This window comes from Mesoplodon bidens (genome assembly GCF_964165515.1).
Source record: "Mesoplodon bidens genome assembly, chromosome: 3".
Classification (NCBI taxonomy): domain Eukaryota; kingdom Metazoa; phylum Chordata; class Mammalia; order Artiodactyla; family Ziphiidae; genus Mesoplodon; species Mesoplodon bidens.
This window is the reverse complement of record NC_138178.1, coordinates 167,484,991-167,510,020: the sequence shown is the minus strand read 5'-3', so window position 1 is coordinate 167,510,020 and position 25,030 is coordinate 167,484,991. Positions and strand designations below refer to the sequence as shown.

Genomic DNA, 25,030 nt, shown 5'->3' with positions numbered 1-25,030 from the left:
CGGCGGGCGGTGCTGCCCCCTAGCGGCCGGCGCGGCCGCGCTTCCTCCGCCCCGGCGGGGTCCAGCGGGCCGCCCGGCCGGGTCAGCACGGCGGCGGTGGCGGGCTGCGGGCTAGGCCCAGGACGGGGACGAGGAGGAAGCGGCGGCGGCGGCGGGTGAGGACGGCTGGGCGGGGGGAGCGGGCGGCCGCGTGCGCCACGCCGGGGTCCGAGCGCGCCGGGAAGGGCACGCGCCCGGGTTGGATCGGCCGAACGCGCCGCCGGGGACTCGGAGTGGGGACCGCGGGCGAGAGCGAGAGGGAGGGCGAGGAGAAGGAACTCGGGGGCGGCGCGCAGCCCGAGCGCGGGGGCGATCCGCCGTGGCCGCCGCTGGAGGGCGTGTTGCTCGGTCCCGAGCGCCGGGAGGGCGGTGGGCTGGGCGGCGCCAGCGAGGGAGGGCCTCCCTCCTCTCCTCCCCGGCCCGGCCTGGCGCTCGCGAACTTGCGCGCCGGGAGCCCGGCGGGCGGCGGGGGCGTGGGCGGCGGCGGCGCGGCCGGCCCCGACGCGGCGGCAGCCAGTGGAATGCCGCGCTGAGCGCCGCTCCCTCCGCCTGGGCGCCCGCCCCGCCCCGGCCCGCCCCTCCCGGCAGGACTGCGCGCCCGGAGCCCCGTTCCGCGTCCCCGCCGCCGGGAGGAGGTGCCCGCAAGCTCGCGGCGCGCGCCGGGCCGCCAGACTCGGCCTGTGGGCGATTTCCTCCGGACCCCAGCTCCCCGCCCGAAAAGGAAGATGCAGACCTTTCTGAAAGGGAAGAGAGTTGGCTACTGGCTGAGCGAGAAGAAAATCAAGAAGCTGAATTTCCAGGCCTTCGCCGAGCTGTGCAGGTATGGAGGGACGGGGCTCCGGCGTCCGGGGACCCCCGGCCTGAGCCCAGTTCAGCCTCAGCGGCTGTTTTGGGAGGTTAGAGCGAAACGGAAAGGAGCGGTGCGCGGGGACACTGAGTCCGAGTAGCCAGGTGGCGGTGGTGGCCGCCGGCTGTGTTCGAGGGAAGCAGTGGCCGGTATGGGCGGTGTGGCACGGACCAGGGCTCTCAGGTGCACTGGGACCCCGGGTGGGGAGACCCCTGCCTCCCCAGGGCACGGTGGGAGCGCTGCTAAAGGTGGCAGAGGGACCTGGGAAATCGGGGGATCCACGCTGTCTGCCTGTGGCTGGAGGTTACTTTTGGACTGGAGTGTTTTTCTTCCTTCGTCCGCTTCCCTTCATGGAGAAGGGCACCAATGTTTGTATGTTTGCGGACCACCTACTATGTGCCCCGCCGGTGCAGCTCTCTTTGCAAGAAGCTGTCATTGCATGTCACTGGATTAAGCCTCTTTGAAGCGAGTAGCAATACTTGGCATGTATGTGATTTGCTGTCTCATTAGAGCCTCGCACCAGCCTTGGGAATTGGCTGGGTTGGTGATTCAGGGCCACGTGTCTAAGAAGGGTAATCCATCCGCAGAGAGATGGGGTACCTGGCCCCGGGTCCCACATCTAGGGAGTGGCTGGTGCAGAGGAGGTGCTGGGTAGATACTTGCGGTGTAGAATGGCTTTCGTCCCTCTGGGCTCCACCCCCCCGCCCCACCTCCCCATGCTGGTCCTCAGTGGGGGAGACTCCGGGTGTTTTAATAAGATCGCATTCTTAGTCCATTACAGATGCATCCAGTCTTGGGTCAGGTATGCCTCACCTTGTTCCACCACGGTGGCTTTGCCTCTGAGAAGCTGTTAGTTAAATCCTGTTCTCAGTGAAAGCCTGAGAGAATCAAGCTCCCAAGCCCTTTGCAAACTCTAGGGGGAAAACCCTTTTGTTATGCAGCGTCTCCATTTGGTAGATTTGATTCTCGAAAATGGGTCCCACTTGCATTTTTGTCCCTATTGGGTCACCAAACATAATGATGAATTGAACAATTGGGTTTCCTTATCTCCTGGTGTGCGGAGCAAGTGGCCAGTCTGAGCTGGTCCGCGCAGGCTGGCCTCGCAGTACCTCTGTGCCCCTCATGCCTGTCCCCCGGGCCTGTTGCTCCTTTGCCTTGTTCCAGCCCCCCAGGAGCTCTTCTCCCCACAGCCAGAGGGGCGCACCTTGTATAAAACAGCTCCTGGCTCTGCATCCCTTGGTCTGGGGATGGAGTTGGCTGCCTTCTCTCCTGCTGGCTTCCCCAGGAGAAAGCAAGCTTTTCATGGTCAGTAGGGCATGCCGAGTGGCCGGGGAATTCACAAGGAAACCAGGAGGAACTTGCAGCCAGAGCTTTGAAAGTGGGTCTGAAGACTTTTGCAGCGTCAAAAAGGGGCACTTGAACATTGCACCGCAGATACGCACACTTGTGGAAAATGTGCCCTAGATAACTGAAGAAATGTGGAGAAGCCCCTTTGACGTGTTCTCGAAGTCTGGTGCTGGTGTTAGGTGCCCGAGCTCCCCCTGCAGTCATCTAAGACTTGGGAAATCCCCACTGATACCTTGCACCCTTTTTCCTGAGGTCTCTCTGTATTTGTGTCATCCTGTGTCTGCAGCTAAAGCATGAGGCTTGTCATCTGGTTGGTATGTTTTGCTTGGTAATTAGGAGGCTCTCGCAAAACAGTTCCAGCCGAGACTCGTGGCTGGGTCCTCAGGCTGGACTTGCGGATTGGCTTTCCCTCCCCGTGGACCCTCCTGTCTGTAAAGAGGGGGCTTCAGGGCAAGCCGTGATGTCAACCGTTCTGGGGGAAATCCAGCACGGAGTGTTGATTTCTCTGAAGGGGTTATTGTGTTCAAAGTCTAGTTGCGTTCTTCTGGCCAAATGGGCTTCAAAGAGAGGAAGGGAAACATCTGGGTCATTCTAGAACCTCAGGAAACCCACTTTGTGTTTTCAGGGGTGCTTTAGATATTTAGTCACTTAAGCTTAGGAAGGAAAAGAAAACACCAAAAAGAATTTTTCTGTTTCTTCTCTCCTTTATTACTTTCAGGGCAGCGCCCCCTGGTGGCCGCGTTTTTGTACTGGGTGCAAAACACTCCCACCCTCGAGAGAGTGGCCAGAGTCCTTTGCTGCTCTGGTGTTTGATGTGAATGCTGGTGCAGTCTCAGTGGCCGAGAAGGGGCTGTAGATGGACATTGTCATGTTTTTGACTTTCACAGTCCGGGGGCGCAGCGCTCCCATGGATGGGTGATGAATTGTCTGTGAGTCCCATAGTTAAGAAGTCCGGAGATGTTTGAAAATGGCTTGAGGCTGTGCTCCGAATGTTTGGGGCAGTGGCAGTGGCAGAGAGGATGACCTGAGTGGATCGGGATGAGTTGTTTGTTTAGTCGAACGTCAGTCAGGCCTTGTAAAAATCTTAGAGCAGGAAGGGGTGTGGGAGATCATCTTACCAGCACCCCCACCCTGACCCCCACCGCTCCCATGCCCCTGGTTTTTTTTGGCCGCACCACCCGGCTTGCGGGATCTTAGTTCCCCAATCAGGGATCAAACCCGTGCCCCCTGCAATGGAAGTGCCGAGTCTTAACCACTGGACCGCCAGGGAAGTCCCCCCAGCCCCTTTGTTTTACAGACGGGGATATGGCATGAGACGGAGCAGCCTCCATACGTTTGTTCCTTTTGTTCAATTTCTAGAATGGGTCCAACCTGGGCACCTTGAGACCCACACGGAAAGCAAGTCCTTTCTCCTTGGGCATCTCCGACAGTTGGGCGGACCCCCTCATTATCTTCACGGGGTCCAGCTGCTGCCGTTTTGTCTTGGAGACACTTCCTTGCAAGGCTGAGCTGTGGCCTCAGCAGGTGTAATGTCTGCTCTCTGAGGGGCATCACCCGCTGCAGGCATCCGTGGGCCATTGGAGCAGGTCCCGCTGGGACACCTTAGCAGGCGTGAGGGCCAACCCTTCGGACCCTGGTGCACCTCGATGGGATGGGCTTTCTGGCTCCTCGACAGATGGGCCTTGACTCAGCTTGTTTTTCATGGCACTGTTTGTTCCCGCCCTCTCCTGCGTGTCTTCCCTTCTCCACGGGGACGGCTCTGGTGTTCTCTTACCCTCCTACCTGCCTTCCCCTTCCCCTCACACTGGAGCACCCTTGCAGCTCCCTCACACCTCCCTTTGTGCCTTTTCGAGAAGTCCAGAAGGAACTTCAGGCAGGGAGCAAAGAAGTAAAGCTGTTAGTTGGAAATATCTGGTAATTTTTTTTTTTTTTTGTGGCTGCGTTGGGTCTTCGTTGCTGTGTGCGGGCATTCTCTAGCTGCGGCAAGTGGGGGCTACTCTTGGTTGCGGTGCACAGGCTTCTCATTGCGGTGGCTTCTCTTGTTATGGAGCATGGGCTCTAGGCCCGTGGGCTCAGCAGTTGTGGCGCACAGGCTTAGTTGCTCCGCGGCATATGGGATCTTCCCGGACCAGGGCTCGAACCCGTGTCTCCTGCATTGGCAGGCAGATTCTTAACCACCGTGCCACCAGGGAAGTGCATGGTGGGTGACTTTTTAATTTTTAGTTTTCTTAGTTCTCCACAGTGCCCTGTGTGGAAAGTCTGGCTGACCTGGTTCCCTTTGTCCGCGTTTTCTGTGTCAGCCCTCCAGCGCCTCACCCCCCCACTCCTCTTTCCTGCGGCTGAACTTGTGTTGCAGGAGGTGGTGGAAAGGCGCAAGACATCATGAAACATTTTGGTGTAGAACGTGGGTGAACCTCTGTCTGTCTTTACTGTCGTGTTACCTGACTTTTTTTTTTTTTTTGCGGTACACAGGCCTCTCACTGTTGTGGCCTCTCCCGTTGCGGAGCACAGGCTCCGGACGCGCAGGCTCAGCGGCCATGGCTCACGGGCCCAGCCGCTCCGCGGCATGTGGGATCTTCCCGGACCGGGGCACGAACCCGTGTCCCCTGCATCGGCAGGCGGACTCTCAACCACTGCGCCACCAGGGAAGCCCTACCTGACTTTTTAATGCTGGAACCTCATCTCACGTCATCCTCCCTGTAGCTCAGGGTGGCAGAATGGGGAAACTGAGGCTTGGAGCATATGAGGGACTTGCATTCGGAGTGGAGGGCTTCCCTGAGCCCAGACCCCAGGTCTCTACACCTGAGGATGTGGCTGCCTTGTTTATTAAGAAGTTCTTTGCCCAGCTTAGGCCTGGGCTCTTGGAGGCTCCAGAAGGAGGGCGCTGGGAGTTTGGTGTTAACAGTACCCTGGCCTCCAGGGTACCCCCAGGCCGTCCCTTCCCCTAAGGGCCCTTCAGGGCCTACATTCCTGTCTTTATTTTTATTTATTTTATTTTTTACTTTTTTGCTGTGAGGCATGTGGGATCTTAGTTCCCCGACCAGGGATCGAACCCGCAACCCCTGCAGTGGAAGTGCGGAGTCTTAACCATTGGACTGCCAGGGAAGTCCCCATTCCTTTCTTTAAATGAAGGAATCCAGAAGGTTCGTTTTTGCTGGGATGGTTTAGCATTTTTCTGTGCTGGGATTCTTTTGGGAGCTTCTTAGTGGGGAGGAAGGAGAATCTCTTCCTAGATTAAGCGCTGCTGCTCTGTGAGTGGGTATTTTTCTGTTTGTCTTAGTGTCTGGATCTGGCACCGTTTTAGGGGCGTGGAGGTGGGAAGAGGTGCTGACTTAGGTTTTCTTTGCAGCTGTGCACCAGGACTGTCCATACCCAGCCTTGCAAGTAGACACTTTCCAACAGCTTCCGAGGGAGCAAACTGGGCTTCCCACAGGAGAAGACGGCCATCTGGGCGCTGCTGTATGTTGATGAGCCTGCCTGGGTCCCAGGCCTGGGTCTACAACAGGCCACCCATGTGACCCTGGGCATGTGCCTCAGTGTCCTCATCTTTAAAGTGAGGATAATGAGGGCTTCCCTGGTGGTGCAGTGGTTGAGAGTCCGCCTGCCGATGCAGGGGACACGGGTTCGTGCCCCGGTCCGGGAGGATCACACATGCCGCGGAGCGGCTGGGCCCGTGAGCCATGGCCACTGAGCCTGCACGTCCGGAGCCTGTGCTCCGCAACGGGGAGGCCACAACAGTGAGAGGCCCGCGTACCGCAAAAAACCAAAAAACAAAAACAAAAGTGAGGATAATGACAGTATTAGCTCAGGGTTATGAGCCTTAAAAATGTCAGTATGCAGATGCATACCGTGCCTGGAGCTCTGTGAACAGTGGTTGCTGTCCTTGGTGAGGGGGGAGTGGGCTTCTGCCCACGAATGCCTTTTTATTCCCAGATCTTTGGCATTTGCAGATTGAGTGTCCCCGGCCTGGGCCATTTTTGAGTGACCCTGAAGTCCGGGAGGGATGCTAACTGCTCATCCTGCCTGCGTGTGAGGTGTGTGTGGGGCTGGCGGGCATGGCTAAGGAGGGGCTACCCTGCCTGGTGCCCCCCAGCATGTCCCTTCACACCCGGCCTGTGGGCCTCTTACAGCCCCTTGGGGGGCGGGGCTGCTGTCCTCACCTATTTTATGGATGGGGAGCCTGAGAAAATTACATTAATGCCAGATGATACTTTCATTTTTTCAAGTTCTGAGATTCAAGAGGAGTTTGTGCTGGGTTTCCTGAAAATGCCAGGCGTCTCCACGAGCAATCATGATGCTGTTATTCACTAACATTTATTGTTTTATCTTTTTGAATATTAAATACATGCATATGTTAAAATGAAACCCAGAGGATTCAAGATACACAATGAAAAGGACTCAAAATACACAATGAAAAGTCAGTCCGTTTCCTTCTTGTTCTTGAGTTCCGGTCACTCGGGGACATGTGCTGTTGGCAGTCTCTTTCTCTGGAGGTGTTTTTTTTTTTCCTTTTTAACTTTTTTTTTTTTAATTGAATGAAAGATTCTTGAAATTCTGTAGTGCTTTACAACTTTCACAAGTTTCACACATGATTTTATATAATCCCATAATAACCTTTTTTAAAAAAAATCCCCTACTCCTATATTGCCCCTCCCCCCTTCTCTCGAGGTGTTTTGTGCAAAACACAGGGTGCGTGTGTGGGGGTCTCTTCCGCCCATATCGTTCTGCCCTCGGCTCCCTTTGCGGAACACCGTGTCTTAGAGAAATTGAACATCACTGCTTCTTTGGAGACAGTTCTGTTTCACTTGCCTCGTTTCTTTAACGGCTCTGGGGTCCAGCTATTAGACCAGTGGACCCTATTTCTTGCCCTGTGGTTGGCTTCTGCCGGTGTGGACAGTGGGGCAGGGAGTGCTGTGCCCCATCGCCTAAGTGCTCATTGCTAGATGAGTGAGCCCTGGGTCAAAGGGCATAGGCATTTTACTTTTTCGTAGCAGTTCTGAAACCACTCACCAGGACAGGGCACTGCTCACAGATGACAGCGCATGGGAGGGCCTGTCCCGCACACCCTCCCCAGCACAGCTCGTGGACAGATATTTCTGATCTTGGCCACACACATGGGTGAGAAATGGCGCTTTTGGTTTGCATTTCTCTTATGACGGTGAGATGGAGTTCATGTAGGCGGCGCTGGCTGTGCTTGGGCAGGCGTGGGGCAGAGCTGGGCCCACTTGTGCCTCAGGCTGGGGCCTCCCATCCTAACCCCTGGGCCCTCCTGCCTCCACGGGTTATTTCTCCCTCGTGATTTAGCAGGTTTGGGGCATTCAGTAAATGCTTAGTGAAGTGCCGCATGAGTGCAGTTCCTGAACAGTTGGGTGTAAATAGGGTTTCTGTTCCTACTTGTATTTTGAATTCAGCTGGTAAGCTAGCTTTTTGAGGGCATGTTCTGGTACCTCCTTTATAGAAAGTAAGATTCATTTAGAAAGCAAATCATCATTCAGGAGCTGGGCACCTACTCCCTCCCTGGCAAAGCCGTGGTCTTAAACCCCTTCCCTCTTGGTGCATGAATCGGGCCCATCCCGACCTTTCCCCCTCCGCTGGCCCTCAGGGACCCGGCCTGGGTGTGTGGCCTGCTTAGGGGAGAGAGTGCCGTGCTCCCCAGGGAAGCCCAGGCAGGGTGCGGTGGCTGGTCCAAGGCGACGCAGCGGGATGTGGTAGGGGTCGGGGGAGGGGGCCCTCTCTCCACTCCAAGACCAGTGCGCCCTCCCCACTGCCTGCTGAAGCCTCTTTTCAAACTGAGCTTCCTCTGGAGCTGTGAATGAGGCCGTTCCCTTTGGGCTGTTTGAATTCCGCCTGCTGCTTTGTCTTGCCTGCTCCCAGCTGCCCTCAGAAAGCAGCTGCCCTTGTGGCCTGTGCCTCCCCAGCTGGGCCTCATGGGCAGGATTGCGTCGGCCTGTCGGGCTGACAGCTCCTGGGGGTGCCCCAGTTTTAGGGCTCAGGGGGGTGGATCTGTCACTGGCCATGCAGAGTTGAGAATCATTCCGTGAAGGATCCCCGGACTCCTGCCCCCTCCCCTCCCAGGCCCGTGGGTGCGGGGTGCCCACCCCGTTGACTGCCCTTGGTGTTCCCAGCAGCCCTGCCATCAGAGCCCGCTGGGTAGACTCTGCTAAGCCGCCAGCTGCCCCGGAGGGAGAAGCAGGACACACAGGCCAAAGTCCCTCCCGAAGAGAGCTTCTGGGAGATGCCTTGTTTTCTTCCCTTTTGCTCAGGATCCTAAACCCTTAGTGCCCCTGGCTGCCCTTGTCTGTCTCTGCTCATTGTCTGTCTCTCCTGTGGAAAGTTGGTTCCATAAAGGTCGAGACTTTGACAGTTCTGTTCCCTGCTGAAGCCCCAGTGCTTGTACCAGGGCACACAGTAGGGGCTCAAGAGAGCATCTGTTAGTGGCTGAAGGAACTGACTGGCGGGTTTTGGAAGCCTTTTCTGTGTCCCTGTGACTCAGCTAAAGCTACTTGTGACTCTGGAGTGCTCTGGGCCAGGAAGGAAGACCCACGGTGAAGGTGGTAGGTCCGAGGTCAGGGAGGAGACCGTTGGCTTCATTGCTTCATTCCTTCATTCACTCAGCGAGTCCCGAGCATCCACCCTGGCTTTCCTTGTGCTGGTGCTGGTCCCTGCCCCCCTGCGCCTGGTAAGGAGATGAAGGGAAACCAGCACACAGATACATTTAAAACGCTGCAAGGTAGAACTAGAGCCAGGAAGCCTGCCGATGGGAAAGCCATGACAGGAGCCGCTGCAGCCACTTCAGCACTGTGTGGTCAGAGAAGGCCTCTCTGAGGAGGTGACGTTTAATGAGGGGCGAATGCCTGTTCCTCTAGGAGCTAAGGAGCTACAGGGCGGGTGGGGTCTGCTGCCCGGAGGTCACACGCCCTGGCCTGCCTCTGCCGTGGCCCCGGGTTCCCTGAGGACCGAGGGCAGTGTCTAGGGAAGAGCAGGCCAGTTTCCACATTAGACAGGCGGTGGTCAAAGGAGCAGCAGGGTGTCCTGCAGTAGCGTTGTTCCCTGACAGTGTGACAGGGGACCAGGGGGGTGGCCCTGGAACCTTCCTGCACCTGAGGCTGCAGCTGTGCTCTGGGGGCCAGACAGGCGGACAGATGCTCCCCTCTGGCCTCGTTCAGTGCAGACTTTGTGTTCAGGAATGAGCAGTTCTGGGCTTTGGGGGGCTGGCGCGGGGATGGGTGGGGGACCCTATGGCCCTGGTAGGCCCTAGGCCAACTGACCTTTCCTAAAACTCAGGTTAGGCCTCAGGTGCCCAGGGAGCGGGGGAAAGGATGCTTTCTCTCTTTTACACTCATTTACCTTCCTCCAGGCCAGTGTTTGCTGAACTCGCCCAACAAAAGCAGCACTGGGGGCACCAGTGAAAAACGTATCCTTGAGTCCACCCCCTCCCCCTTAAAATTCTCCAGGGAAAGGGTCTGGGAGCCTCCTCTTAACAAGTGCCCTGCTGATTCTTCTGGGAAATGGACACTGTCATTTCCCAAACAGTGTTACTAGGCCTCACCCCCGAACCATCAGGCACGTTTGACGCTGAGTTAAACAGGCAAAAGCAGCTTCTTTACTGTGGGGCTTCTCTGGGACAGGGGCTTTCCAGGAGGGCACCTAGGATGTAAAGGTTCCCAGGCTGGTCTGTTCCCGGAGTCCCTGTGCGGGACTTGTGTTCCCCGGAGCCCACCCTGGGAAACTCTGGTGAGGCACTCGCCACCTGCTGCCTTGTTTGAACCTCATCACACGGGAGGGGGGCAAGGCAGGGGCCCCAGGCTGCCTACCCAGCTTCCCTGCCTGCTGGTTGCTACCTTTTGGGCAGTCCTGTTTCCCCTTTTAAAAATGTCTCGCCTCTGGCTGCTGGTTTGCACTGAAGTTACTTAGAGGTGGGTCCTGAGGCTGGGGCGGAGCTAGTTTTTGCACCGGAGACATTCCTGGGGACTGGCTCAGCCAGGTGCACGCTGATTATCAGGCCAGGGCCGGGAGCAGAGGCCGGGGCACAGCCTGCGGTGCCTTAGCCTGCAAACCCATGGGCTCCTCATCAGGCTTCGGCCTGCTCGGGTCTTAGAGCCTCTGAGCCATGAAACCAGAACCGGGGGCTTGTCCAGGAGGCCCTCCATGCTTCAGAAGGGCTGTGTTGAAGTTCCCTCCTGTTCCCTCCTGGATCAGTGGCTCATACCAGATTTCAGAGCACAGGGAGAACTTAACCACGGGCCGGGCACTGTTGTAGGTCGGGAACCTACTCTCCAAGACGGCACGTCTCCATTTGCTAGACGAGAACACCGAGCCTTGGGGAGCGGCGGGATGACTTGCCTGCTCACTCAGCTGTGAGTGGCGGAGCTTGGATTCACCCTCGGGGCTCACTGACTCTCGGAGCCCTGCTGTTTCTACCCTTCTAGGTGGCTTTTATCTCCATCTTGAATGTGACATCTTGGTACCATTGGACTGATATCCAGTTTCAGAAGAAAATCCAGGCATTCTTTTCTGAGCATCCTCTGTGTGCAGTTATGGGGCCCAGAGGGGTGGTGGGTGGTGAGACGTCTGTAACCTCGGAGCACAAGACTGGCCTGATTGGCTGTAGACGACTGACAAGCCATTCTGCCTCCCCAGGCCTCTGCTCCTCCATCTGTAAAGTGGGCATAGTACACCCACCTCTAGGGCAGCTGAGCACGACAGGTGCTTCGGGTGTGACAGGACTCCCCCTCCCCGTGGGCCACCTCCCACACCCTCCTACCCGGCCAGGCCAGGGTCTGGGGCCTTTGACATATCTCTGGTGGGAGCCTCCAGCCCAGGGCAGGCAGAGAGCCTCCCTGTCCGGCTCTCCTATCGTTTTCTGGTGTGGGGGACCTGCAGCGCCTGTGCCCAGGACATGCCCCCAGCCTCTCAGCTCACTGCTTCCTGGGAGGGGCTGTGCGTGGTAGGTGGCTGCAGAGTGGAGGCCCCTGTGGCAGTTTTGCTTTCATTTCTGCCTCACACCCTTTATCCATCCAACAGTCGAGGGCTGGGGTGTGGAAACCTCTGGAGCCCTGCCTGGGGCCCTCGTCCCAGTGCAGGTTGCTAGGCACCCCCCTTCCCGGTGGATGAGTTTGGGTGCAGTGGACCCGTGCAGCAGTGAGCACCCCGGGGTGGCCTGGGGCCGCGGAAGGCTCTTCCTCGCAGTGCATTGGGCTGGGTCCCATGGAGGGGAGGGTGGTAGGAGGGGGCTGCAGGTTGTGTGTGGCCCTCTTTCTGTTCTCTAGGGGGGATGGGGGGGCCCTTGGAGAGGAGAGAAGGGGCCATGTGTGGGGGCGTTATTTGTGAGTCCCCAGGGGCTGTTGTGCTGTTTCCCATCCTCCCGGGATCCTGGGCGTCTTTCTGAGGAATGTTCAGTGCTGTGGGACTCTTGCTTTCTCTCTGGATGGGGTTTCCTCTTTGTTCCCCAGCCCGTGTTACAGAGGCCCAGAAGGCAGATGCAGAGGTAGCCCCAAGTTGCAGAGCTGGTAGGTGGGGCAGCTTGGATTTGAACCTGGCCTTGCTGACACTAAAGCTTATATTCTTTAAGATTTTATTCTAAAAGTCCGAACATTCATTGTGGGATCCTTGAAAAGAAGCAAAGGAATTCCGGCCATTCTGTCAGAGATCTGTTCCCGCCTCCCTGTGGGCAGGTCTGAGCAGGGGCTCCAGGGTCCTGTCGGGAAGGAGTTCTGCTTGTTGCGGAATCAGCCCCCAAGCTCCCCGCCTGCACTTTGAACCCGGCGCAGCAAGTCGTGGCCTGTGCCTAAGGAGGTTTGGTTGCTCAGAGCCTCGCTGCCTGAGCCTCTGGGCCTCCGTGCCCCTGCTGGTGAGGAATGTGCTTATTCCCTTGGGGGAGCTGCTGTGGCTGCTCTGGCATGGAGGGGGCAGTGGGGTCCGTGGCTTGAGGCCGTGGATGTCGTGGCCTCATTTCCAGTGTCACGAGAACAGCTGAGCCCTGGGAATAACAGTAGCTCCTGATTCTGGAGCTCCAGCCACGGGCCTGACCCTGTGCTTTAAGGCTCCCAGTCCACACGCGGAAACAGGCTCAGAGAGGGTAAGGGACCTTCCCTGGGTTTCACAGCTGGTCATTCCTGGGGGTGCGATTTGAACAGCGCTTTCTGTGAATCTGAAGCTCCGACCCTTGACCATTAAGAGTTCCTTTCTTTGTAAATGAAGGCAGAGGATGAGAGGGTGGCTTTCCTTTTGCCTGAGCTCTTTTCTAATGACCCGTCCTCTGTGCCCTTTAGTGTTTAACTTTTCTCCTTTTCATTTTCAATGTCAGTTGGATGTATGGCTTGCCTGGAGTCAGGAAGTTTAGGTGCTGGCTCTGTTGGTGTCCAGTCCGGCTGGGTATCAGCTGAGTCACCTTTCAGCAGCGTTGCCATCCGTCCTGTGGATGCCGAGTTTGGACCGCCCAGTTTGTGGCGTGCTCTGTCCAGATAGCGTCATTCAGATTCCCAGGAGCTGCCCATTCCCGCCTCGCACGCTCCTGCCTTGAAATCCTCTGAGCCTATGTGGATGAGGCCCCATGGCCTACTCTTCTGCTTAAATTGCCATGCGTGTCCCTTTTTGGGGTCACCTTGGGGAACCTTGGTGCTTTTTCTACTGAAGGTAGAGGGTTTTGGAAGCACCTTGGAAAGGCCCCAAAAACCTGGAAGGCTCTTGGGACCATTCTCATTGGAGCCATTCCTCGGCTTCAGAAGTGGGGGGATGCTTGTGAAAGAGCTCCGAGATCAGGAGCAGGAACTTGCAGGCTGGGATGCTGGGTTCTGGCTGTGTGACTTTGGGCCAAGCCACCTCACCTCTCTGAGGCTTTCGTTTCTATACCTGAAATGGGAGTTTTCTACCAACCTGCAGCAGAATAGTTCTGCAGATTGGGTGAGCTGAGGCAGCTTGAGTCTTTTTTAGCGCAGAGCCTGGCTCTTGGTGGGCAAATGGTAACTCTGTTATTCAGAGTCAGCCATTAAAGGGTGATGGAGGGGCTTCCCTGGTGGCGCAGTGGTTGAGAGTCCACCTGCCGATGCAGGGGACACGGGTTCGTGCCCCGGTCCGGGAAGATCCCACATGCCACGGAGTGGCTGGGCCCGTGAGCCATGGCCGCTGAGCCTGCGCGTTCAGAGCCTGTGCTGTGCAACGGGAGAGGCCACAACAGTGAGAGGCCCGCGTACCGCAAAAAAAAAAAAAAAAAAAAAGGGTGATGGAGCTGTTGACCAGGAGCTTATGTTTGAGCAGCCCTCATATCTGGGAAGAAGATGGGCAAGCTGAGTTTCGGAAGCCTCTTAGGTAGGGCTGTGCTGGATTCCTTGTGATGTCCCAGGGACAGTGTGTATCTTGGTCAGTGGTGGGATGTGAAGGCTGACCCAGCCTCTTACTGGATGGGTGACCCGGGTGTGTTTTGGCCCCTCTCTGGGCCTTAATTTCCTCCTTGATAAGAGTCAGCCTCGAGCGTGCACACAGGAGGGGCTCAGCACACCAACTTGCTCCTTTCTTGTCCAGGCCAGAGGCCGTCTCTGACGGAAGCAGGGGAGGGTTGCCCTTCACCCCCCCAGGCCTGTAGTCACGCCCTCTGTGTCCACGGGTGATGGAGAGTCAGCTTACCCTGCTGGTGAGATGCGGAGGTTCGCCATCTGAGAGGAGGAATTTCCCAAAACCTCGGAGCCAGAAGGGGTCCTTGCAGGTGAGGATTTGCAGCTCAGAGTGTCCAGCCGTGATGATTCGTGCACACAGGGAATCAGCCCGATGTGCTGGGCCTGAGCCCTGGAGCCCACAGATCTCCTCCCTTGGCTTCCGGGGAACCGCAGGTCGGATGTGAGGCCAGGGTCTACTCTTTTCTGTTCCGTTCTGAGCCATTGTTGGCAGAGCCCGCCTCGTCCAGGATGAGTTCTTTTGGTTCATGGGCCCAGGCAGTTGGGGGTAGGACCCCCAGCCTGGTGGTCTTTCCTGTCTTTCCTCCAACTTTGCCAGGAATGCCGAAGGGGCAAGCTCTTTGGATTTGGGATGCTCCCTGGAAGGGCGGGGGAGTGGGCGGGTAGCCGTATGGGACATGGACAGTTCTGGGGTAGGGGGAATGGGGACTCCCCTGGGAGTGAGACCTGAGGACTGGCCAGGTGCCTGCCAATCTGTCTTCACTGCTGGAGGACACAGTGGGGCAGCCGGGGCAGCTGTGTCCTCCAGGCTTCTCTCTCTCAATCAACCAACAGACGTGGAGAGTTGCTGGGATGAAGTTAAGGATCTGAGCAGAAGAGCGGTTGTCTGACTGATTTCTACAAGCGGCAGCAGTGTCTTGGTTTCGGTAGAAGCCTCAGTGCCAACTGGGCTCAGTAATAAAGGGGCTCCTGTAAGTGGTAACTCCATGCGGAGGTCTGGCTTCAGGTATAGGTGGATTCAGGGGCTCTCATGGTGTCCTCGGGACCCAGTCTCTCTGGGTCCCTGGCCTCCCTCGTGTGGCTTCATTCTCAGGCCCACGTGATACAAGGTGAGTCCTCACAACTGACCTTTATTCCGAGTGCCGAGTTCCTTGTGTGTCATCTCCTTTGATCTGCGTTACACCCCATGAGGGTGTGGGCTTTTGGTACCCCTGTTTCCTAACAGAGGAATGAAGGCACAGAGAGGTTAAATAACTAGCCCAGGGTCACAGCTGGTCGGTGGCAGGACTGGGATGCAGACCCGGGCGGGTGGCTTCGGGGCCTCCCTCCCCCTGGGACGTAGGTCAGCCTGGGCCACATAGCTGTCCCTCAGCTAGGTGCTGGGGCCGGGGAGTGCCCCGTTCCCTACCACGTGATCTGCGTGTGGGCCGGATGGACCCCATGCAGGAAGCTGGGGACTTCCCTGAAGACAGTGGGATTGGCCGCTGGGCAGCCAGGAGAGGTGGGGATACTCCCTTGTTCTGGGCTCCGGGGCCAGGGCGCTGTTCCCGGGGTGGGGTGACAGCCAACTCCACAAGTGAGAGCCTGAGGCTGGGCCCCTGGCTTCCTCTTTCCCCTCAAACAAACCCGAGCTGGTTCATTCCCACGGCCGGTCGGACGCCGAGCCCAGTGGTCATGCAGGGACATCCTGGAGGAAGGGCTTAGGTAACCCTGCCTTGAGGGATGGGGTCTGGGGCCTTGGGCAGAGGCTGCCTGGAGTCCAGGGTGAAAGCCAATGTCTTCCCGGCCCTGCCGTGTGGAACGGTGGGGTTTTGACACCGAGTGTTTGGGGTGAAACAGTCTTGCGTTACGTAAACACGTCGTCGCCCTGTTGCCGTCTGGCCCTGCCCCGTGCACGCCGGGGAATGTTTAGGTGCCTTTCCCCCGGGAGCCTGCGGGATTTTGCAGCTGTGAACTTTGGCTTGGGGGCTCAGTCCTCCTGCAGAGGGGAGCATTAGTGCGGGACGCGGGCTCTGCTGCCTGCATCCGAGCAGGCCTGCTGGGAGTGGTTCCCCCTGGAAGGGGAGGAAGTGACTGGTGGCCACACACCCGGGCCCTGCACACCTCAGGGCCCCAGTCCGGAGGGCCCCTGGCGAAGGCAGGGCTGGAGGCCGGGAGAAGGCTCAGGGTGGTGGGGCCTGGTGAGGGGTTTCGGTCCCTGATGGTTCCTTTCGGAACCAGTGGGGGATCAAGGACCCCTTGAGAAGCCGGTGGCTGCCCTGCTCAGTGCCCTTGCCCTGCCTGCTGGGTGCCTCTACTTGGGTGTTCCCGAATTCTCATAGGCCAGCGGTTCTTCTTAGTGGCGTGGCCTTTGGTGGCAGGTAGATAGAGGTAGTGGTGGTGGGAAAACAGTGGAAGGGAAGGCTGTCCCGGGCCCTCCCCTTTGCTGTGGCCACCGTGGACTGCAGGCCTGGCCTGACATCTGTCAGCCCCCCGGTAGCTTCCTGGGGCTGTATGATGAAGCAGCCGGGTCAGGAAGCTCACGTCTGTCTCATTCATTCGCACTGTCGAGCTGTGTGGCCGTCATCAGAGTCCCTATTTGAGCGCCCCCAACTCAGAGGTCCTGGGGAGCGAATACTTCTGGTTTAGCTGCTCGGACTGCCGTTTGGGCCCGAGTTGTCAGCTCATCAGGTCTGTTATGTGAGGCTGCGAGGGGGGGTCATTTCAGTTTATCAGCTGATTAAAAACAGCACTTGAGAACAGAAACCAAGCTGGAGAAGGTTAGTGACTTGTCTGCGCGAAAATTCCATAGTTTCTTGTGGGCAGGTTTACATCTGACTTGTGAATAACACTGAAAAACTTTTGTTAAAAACGAATAATGTACGTGATCAAAATTTAAACCACACCTAAGAGCGTGCAGTGAAAAGTCGGTCTCCCTTACACTTCACCCCAGGCCCTGGAGGCCGCCGTGTTACCACGTTCTCGCCTGTTCTCTCAGACACGTGTTGTGTCTGTGTAAGCCCTTGTGTACACACATACATGCACATGCACAGCCCCCTTTTTTGTTTCTGAAACAGTGATGGCCATTATCCATGTTCTCATACAATTACCTTTATTTTTCGTTTAATATAGCTTATGGGTGATTCTATACTTGTACAGATGTTGAACTGTCATTGCCTGGGAAATAATATATGAACATAGCTTTACTCTTCTGCTTTAGTACAACCTCAGGCTTGAAGAAGACCCCTTGTCAGTTTCTCTTGGGGGTTCTAGGCTTGCCCCGGGGCTCATGGTTACCTTCTCCCTTAGTCTGCCTGGGCTGCCGTAACAAATGTCATAGGCTGGGCACCGTAAACAACAGGCGTTTATTTCTCACAGTTCTGGAGGCTGGGAAGTCCGAGATCCAGGTGCCTGCCAGTTTGGTTCCCAATGAGGGTCCACTTCCTGGTTCATAGATGGCCACCTTCTCTCTGTGTCCACACGTGGTGGGGAGAGAGCTCTGGTCTTTTCATCTTGTAAGGACAGTAATCCCATTGTGGGGTCTCTGCCTTCATGACCTCATCTAACATTAAGTACCTCCCAAAAGCCCCCCCCCGCCGCCGCCGATCCCAATACCATCACATTGGGGGTTAGGGCTTTAACATGAATTTTGGGGGGACACAAACATTCAGTCAGTAACATCTCACCTGGCAGGGGTTGTACAGGGGTTGCCTTCCATCTAAGGCTGGGGGTCCTCAGTGTGTGTGGGTCTCTACCTCCTGCCCCACATGCATGTGGCCCTTAGTGGAGGTGCTGACTGGAAGGAAGCCAACAGGTGTGCTGGTCCAGGCCTGCCACTGGCTCCTGAACCCAGCCCCAGTGCCCAGGACATGACTGACCTGGGGCAGGTGATGGGCCTCCTTTTCCTTGTCTGTAAAATGGGCACATTAGCACCCAGTTGGGAAGTTCGGGGGATCACAGGAGGTGATGGCTGAATTGGTGGAGGTGGTCTCTGACACATGATGGGGGATCTGATTATAATTTACGCTCTTCCCCAAATACTTTTTTTTTCTGCCTAGAGATGAATATTTAGAGAGCTGAATATCATCTGTGATCTCAAAACTGGTCACAGGAAGGGTAGCTGGTAAACTAGGAAGGACCAATCTTTTGGTTGATAACCTCCTAACCCAGCACTCTTGCTGGGGCCGGTTGGGGCGGGGAGGGGGTCCTCTCTAGCTCCGCCAAGTCTGGATTTCCTCAGCTGCTTCCGTCAGAGTCTTCCTCCTTCCCAGCCCCACGTGCTTCTGGGTAGGGTCCCCCACCAGCCAGCCCCTCACTCATGCTGAGCCCCAGCTGAAGGAAATGAAAGAACGTCATCTTCTCTCTTGGCAGTTTTGGTCCTCTGTAAAGACAGTGTAACATCATGAAAGCAGAATTTGAAGAGACAAATCATTCCCCTACTGCTCACCCCACCACGTCTAGTTCCTTTTTTGTATCTAAAGTTGCACAGTTGAAAACATTGTATGGGTAGCTTTTTGATTTTTGCTTTCTGCACACAGCCTTGTAGTGTAAACTAGTTCCATGTTGCTACAGTCTTTTTAAATAAATAAATAAATAAATAAACTCATTTATTTATTTTTGGCTGCATTGGGTCTCTGTTGCTGCGCACGGGCTTTCTCTAGTTGCAGCGAGCGGGGGCTACTCTTTGTTGCGGTGCACGGGCTTCTCATTCCGGTGGCTTCTCTTGTTGTGGAGCACGGGCTCCAGGCACGTGGGCTTCAGTAGTTGTGGCACATGGGCTCAGTAGTTGTGGTCTGCTGACTCTAGAGCGCAGGCTCAGTAGTTGTGGCTCGTGGGCTCTAGAGCGCAGGCTCAGTAGTTGTGGCGCACGGGCGTAGTTGCTCCGTGGCATGTGGGATCTTCCCGGACCAGGGCTCAAACCCGTGTCCCCTGCATTGGCAGGTGGATTCTTAACCACTGCACCACCAGAGAAGTCCCGCTACAGTCTTTAGAGTGATCTTTTAAAAATTTTTATGAACTTTTATCATGAACATTTCCAACATGTATAAAAGAAGGAATAATAAAATGAACTCCCTCCCCCCATGCCAAGTATTAATCATTACTAACTTATGGCTCATCTTGTTTTATTTATTTCCCTCGTATTATTTTGAAGAAAATCTCGGCCATAGTTCATACGTAAATAATTTAGTATGATCCTTAAAAGCTAAGGACTTACATAATCAATATGATCATGTATTTATAGTTTAATTTTCCTTTTCATAAACCAAATATCTTAAAAGATAATAAAAGTGTCATCATTCCCTCCCCCGTCCCCTGCCTGCCGGCAGAAATGCTAAGGACTTAAAACATAATCCCAATGATGTCATCCCACCTGAAAATAAAGTACAATAGAGGATGGTCCTTTTTCATTGCTACGCAATAGCTCTGTTGGGTGTCTACGCTGTGATATATTGAGCTATAATCTTATGATTGAATATTTAGATTATTTCCAGTTTTCTTGCTGGTGTGGATAATGCTGCATTGGATATCATTGTGAATATAATTGCCTTCCTTCCCTTTCTGATTCCATTACGCGTAAGTAAGAGTTTTATCAGTTATTGTTGAATAACAAACCATCCCCAGCGTAGCGCCTTTAAACAGTAACCACTTGTGAGCTCACTGCTCTGCGGCGCGGCGGCTCGGGCTGGGCTCCCTTGTGTATCTGCGGTCAGTGGCCGGTTGGTCAGGATCTCTGCTTCTGTGGCTTGGCCTCTGCTCAGCCAGGGTGATGGGGGTGACCCGGCCATGGGTGTCTCATCACCCAGCAGGCTTCCTGGGTGTGTGCTCTTATCCAGGGGGCAGGGGTCCAAGACAGTGGGTGTTTCCAAGGCCTCTGGATGCCTGGTCTCTCCACCACAGTCTGTTGGCCAAACAAGGTTCAAGGCCCACCCGGATTCAGGGGGTGAGAAAAATGAACTTCACCTCTTTCTTTTCTTTTCTTTTTTTTTTTTTTTTAGTACATAAAAAGAATTTACTCAGGGAAATATTGAGGCTGTCACATAAATCACCTGTTTCTGTAGAACAGTTGCTTCTTAACCTTTCTTAGAAGCTATAGATCCTATTCTGAAGAAATGACATGTGATAATACACATATACCAAAACACAGAGAATGCCACAGGCTCTCTGAAGCAAAGGTTCTATGGATCCCAGGCGAAAGCTGCTTGTTTGACACACTTGGCCTAGATTTTCAGGAAGGATGACGTGTAAGCATTCTTTAGAACAATTATCTTGGAAGATTTCTACAAGATAATCCAGCGACGAGCAATTCCACGGTCACATAAGTTTGGGGAGCAGTGCATACCTGGAGATTTAAAACACACAGTAGCATATTAGAAATCCTAAGACATCTTGCCAGAAAGAAACCTTATTGTTTTTGACTTAGCGTTTTGCATCTCAGAGAAGACATTTTGGGAGCCACAGCTTGGTCTGGTATTCACTCCATGACTCATTAGCTTTGTGACCTTCGGCAAAGAGCTTAACTGTGTGAACCTCGGTTTTCTCGTCTGTGAAATTGGGACAGTGATACTAATGCCACTCTGTTGGCTTGGTCGCAGCGGCAGAGTCATTGCAAAGGGTGCGGATGGCCACAATGGAAAAGGCCCCGTCCTTTGGAGCTCTGGGCCATGGGGGCAGGTGTGTGTGGGTAACAGACACGTCAACCCGTGAGGTAAAGGGGTGATTTCAGGAGGGAACAGGGAATGAAATGATAGCAGTGATCCCCAGGGTGGTGAGCAAAGGCCTTTCTTGGTTTTTTTTGTGTTTTTTTTTTTTTCGCGGTACGCGGGCCTCTCGCTGTTGTGGCCTCTCCCGTTGCGGAGCACAGGCTCCGGACACGCAGGCTCAGCGGCCATGGCTCACGGGCCCAGCCGCTCCGCGGCACGCGGGATCTTCCCGGACCGGGGCACGAACCCGCGTCCCCTGCATCGGCAGGCGGACTCTCAACCACTGCGCCACCAGGGAAGCCCGTGAAGGCCTTTCTAAAGGAGAGACTCCTTCTGTGATCTGACTGGCCAGAAAGAAGCAAGCTGTGGAGAGTCTGGAGCATCTCAGGCAGGGGGAGGAGCAAGTGCAAAGTCCCTGGGGTGCCGCAGGGTCAAGGAGCTTGGTGTGTTTGTGGAGCAGCAGGGAGGAGGGCTTGGCTGGAGCCAGGCTTGTGAGGTGTGAGGGAGGGAGCAGGTAGAGAGGGAGGTGGAGCCAGATTCTTCAGGGCTGCCCATGCCGTGGCGTGCAGCTTGAGGTTTATTTATGTGAGAGGGGACGGCAAAGACTCCCATCAGATCACCCCATGTCCCCCATCAGATCACCCCACAAGATAGCCCTTGAACATCGATGACCGCTTTAAAAGCTTTGGGCAGTGTTCAGAGCTCCAGGGCAAGGTGTTTTGGCTGTCCAGTGCGTATTATCCTTGAGGATGTTAAATGTCAGATGAAAGGCATTGGCTCCTTGCGGCCCCAGGGCCCGTGCTCAGCCCTCAGGTGGGTGAGGACCCGTGTGTGTGTGTGTGTGTGTGTGTGTGTGTGTGTGTGGTGTGTGGTGTGTGTGTGACTGTGTCCCGGAGCAGGCCGTCCTCCTGGCTGGGCGGTCACAGGGACACTTCTGTACGCTTGGGGCAGCCTGGGCTCCCCTCCCTCCACCTGGATAACGAAGTGCCCCGAGCCAGCTTTGGACGGAGGGGCCTGGGGTTCATCCTTGCTTCTGCCACTTTCTAGCTCTGTCGTTTGGGGCAAGTTGTTGAACTTCTCTTGAGCCTCACTCAGTTCCTACATCTGTAGGATAAGCAAAGCACTTTCTAACATTCACGGTTGATGTGTCAGTTGGAATAACGAATGTAAAGTCCTGTCGTTCACAGCCTGCCACATTTATTTATTTATAAATGTTAGAAGGACCCCACCCCAGGTTCCTTGGTAAACGGGAGGCGGATGGTATTAAAGTTGCGGAGGTGGTGTTATCGGGTGGTGCTGTGGGTCTGGGTTAGAGCCGGTACTAAGCTGGGAGCACCCGGGAGCTCAGTTGGGTGTGGGAGATAGAAGCGCTGAAGAGTTAGGCTAGTTGTGCTCAGGTTAGGAACAGTGGTAGTAGTTGGGGGCGGGGGCAGTTTTCTCCATCTAGGAGGATCCAGGGAGGCTTCCGCTGGGTCTTTGAGGGTCTGGAGGAGCTCACTGGACAGAGGAGTGTAGATTTAAGGAAGTCCACGTAGCGAGCCGGCATGTGGGAAGGTGTGATCTGTGAGGTCAGGGGTCCTCAGACAGGGACTCTGGACGTGTCGGGTCAGGGGCAGATGGGGGCTGCAGAGAGCCCCTGGAAGCCTGGGCTGATGAGCATCTAGAGAGCAGTGAGGTAGGGTACAAGGGAAGGAGCACCTCTGATGCTCATCCCCACTCTGTGAGAGGCAGGTATGGCTGTGCAGGTGAACAGGTGTGGTGAGGACCCTGGAGCCTGGAGGTTCCCCCCGCCCCCGCCCCGCCCCCGGCTCAGATTCTGGCTGCCCTGCTGGGAGGTCCTTGCCAGTCTCTAAGCTTCTCTTGGGGATGGTGACAGTCCCCCGCCCTTGCAGGGCCAGTGGGTGGATGAGAGGTCCACCGCTGGCACTTAGCACATGGCAAGCACTTGATGATGAAATGGTGGCTTTTAAACGGGGTCCTGGAGGGCGAGCCCGTCTGACAGCCTCTTGTTGGTTTAGGCGAGGGGTGGTGTGCAGGGGTGGGGGGACGTCCCTCTTAGCCTCCTCTGAGCTGTGGGCACAGATGAGTTTCCAGAGCAGACCGACAGATACAGCCCTGCTGCTTGTTTCCTTTCTTTCTCATTGCGAAGCAGCGCAGAGCAGCTACCTTCCTCGTCCCCTGCCTGGCAACCCCGCCCCCTGCCCCCCTCCCCCTCTCCCCCTCCCCCCACCCCGGCCTCCGGGAGGTGGGGAGGAGGAGACCCCACAGGCCCTCAGGCCTGAACCAAGGAGGAAACGGAGGCTGGAGGCTCTTGCCGAGGCTAAGTGACCTCTATTGGACCCCTCAGTGTTAGAGCTGGGTGACCCCCAGAGCCTCCCTGCTGGGAGGGCTGGAGCGAGGCCATGGACGCTGGAGGGAGCGTCCCAGGAGTCCAGTGCAGTCCAGTCCGTCTGGACCTTGGCATTTGGGGCAGGCTTGAGTCAAGGTCAGGTGGCACAGGACCCCGTGAGCCATCCCTGCGGGAGTCTGGGCCTGTCCTGAAGGTTGTGGGAGCCCCAGCGGGCCTGTGAGCTGGGCCACTGGCCAGCTCCCATGGAGGACAGATCAGAGGTGGGCTCTGGGTGGGGGGAGGGGGAGGCACCCATGGTTGTCCAGGCGAGAGGTGACGGGGGTCCAGAGGGTGCGGTGGCAGGTGGAGGTGACCTGGGCTGGTGGCTGGGGACGCGTGAGGACCTCACGCTCAGGGTGTGGCAGGAGCCCGCCTGCCCCAGGCCCGCTGAGCAGAATCTGCGTTGTGGCGGGGTCCTCGGGAGGTGCCTGTGCACGTTACACACTCACGTCTGAGAAGCACTGGGTGGAAACCTGCTGACCCCTGGGTGTGGGGCTGGGGGAGGGAAGGGGGAATGACGCCAAGGCCCGACCATGTCGGGGCAGCGGGGGAGGAAGTGGTGTAGGATTTGGGGCGTTCATTGCCCTCGGGTTCCTCACTGGGGTGGTTGAAGGTCCAGAGGAGTTTCTGCGAAGGGCTGACAGCAGCCCGCAGCTCTGCTCTTGGGGTTCCAGAACCGGGGGGCCTGTCCCCTGTGAACGAGGTCGGGCCTGCCCCCCAGATTTGGGTGCTTGTTCATCTGCCTACCCGGTCAGGAAGGGGGCATTGAGTCCATAGGTGCACCGCTGGGGGTCGTGGAAGTAGAGAGTCCTGGGACTTCCCTGGTGGCGCAGTGGTTGAGAGTCCGCCTGCCGATGCAGGGACACGGGTTCGTGCCCCGGTCCGGGAGGATCCCACATGCCGCGGAGCAGCTAAGCCCGTGCGCCACAACTACTGAGCCTGCGCTCCAGAGCCTGCGAGCCACAGCTACTGAAGCCCGCATGCCACAACTACTGAAGCCCGCGTGCCTAGAGCCCGTGCTCTGCAACAAGAGAAGCCACCGCAATGAGAAGCCCGCGCACCGCAACGAAGAGTAGCCCCCGCTCACCACAATTAGAGAAAGCCCACGCACAGCAACGAAGACTCAGTGAAGCCATAAATAGATAAATGAATGAATGAATGAATTAAAAAAAAGAAATAAAGAGAGTCCTGCTTTTATGAGCGTCATTTTGGGGGCAACAGATGGTGGCAAGTGTGAAGAGGAGAGAGCTGGGGGTGGGGACAGGCTCGGAGGGGCAGGTCAGGGGGTGTGTGGAACTCTCTGGCGTTTGTCCTTGTGCCTCTGTGGGCATCTGAATCCAGGATCTAATCACGGCGTTGTCAGGAAGACATGTGGGAAGGCTGACCTCAGGTCGTCTTGCTCCAGAGGCTTTCAAACCAGAGGCTGGGTAGTTGAAAGAGACTCTACATGCAGGGAAGTGTAATTTTTTTATTTTCAGAGAATATAAATGTATTGAAATAGACAGTATAGTCACACGATTCAAATCAAAAGGCAAGAAAGGACTTAGAGTGCAAAGGGTCCCGTCCTAGCTGTGCTCCTTCACCCCTAGCTTCCCCCTTGGAATTGTTCCTAGTTTTTTATGCCTCCAGGATATTCTAGCAAATGCAAGCAAACGTGTGCATACCTATATCCATATTTACATAAATACACACACACACATATGCATATTTATTGTTTTGAACCAACCCCATGTCCAGGAAGATCCAAATCCTTGTTCACAGATTTCTGTAGCTTAGGGTTCCTCAGCCTTCGTATGACTGGCATTTCGGGCTGGATCGTTCTGCTTGTTAGGGGCTGTCCTGTGGATTGTGGGATGTAGCAGCATCCCTGGCCTCCAGCCACTGGGTGCCACCCCTTCGCCCCATCGTGACAACCAAAAGTGTCTCCAGGCATTGCCATATGTCCCCTGAGACAAAACCGCTTCCAGTGAGAACCACTGCTAGGCTGGCTTTGTTGCCACCCAGCCACCAGGTGTGGGTCTGGCCTGCTCTGGTGGCCGCTCTGGTGGCTCACTGTCCTCACCCATCCGTCGAGGCCCACGTGGCAGTGTGCTTGTGGGCACTCCGTGTGGCTGGTTCTCTGGCCTGGGGGTCATGGCTCTCCTGTTCCCTTGCTGGAGACCCTGAACCTATCCCTTTATACTTCTCCAAACCTCGATTTTCTCATCTTTGAAATGGGGCTCTTATAGCCTTTCCCTTCCTTGGGTGCTGGTGCAGACTGGGGATGCCAGTGTGGTGCCCCCCACCTCCTGAGTTCCAGGCTCATCCTGGGTGTGACCTCCCTGTGACCTCAAGTCCC

General features: G+C 56.0%; 1 protein-coding gene across 1 annotated transcript in view; it reads left to right on the top strand.

Moving 5' to 3' along the window:
- Positions 1 to 676: 676 nt before the first annotated feature.
- Positions 677 to 25,030, top strand: part of ITPK1 (inositol-tetrakisphosphate 1-kinase) — a 165,728-nt gene continuing 141,374 nt past the window's right edge. The window contains exon 1 of the mRNA XM_081228151.1: positions 677 to 859. Within this exon, the coding sequence (XP_081084277.1) occupies positions 765 to 859 (95 nt within the window). The 5' untranslated portion in view covers positions 677 to 764. The remainder of the gene's footprint in view (positions 860 to 25,030) is intronic.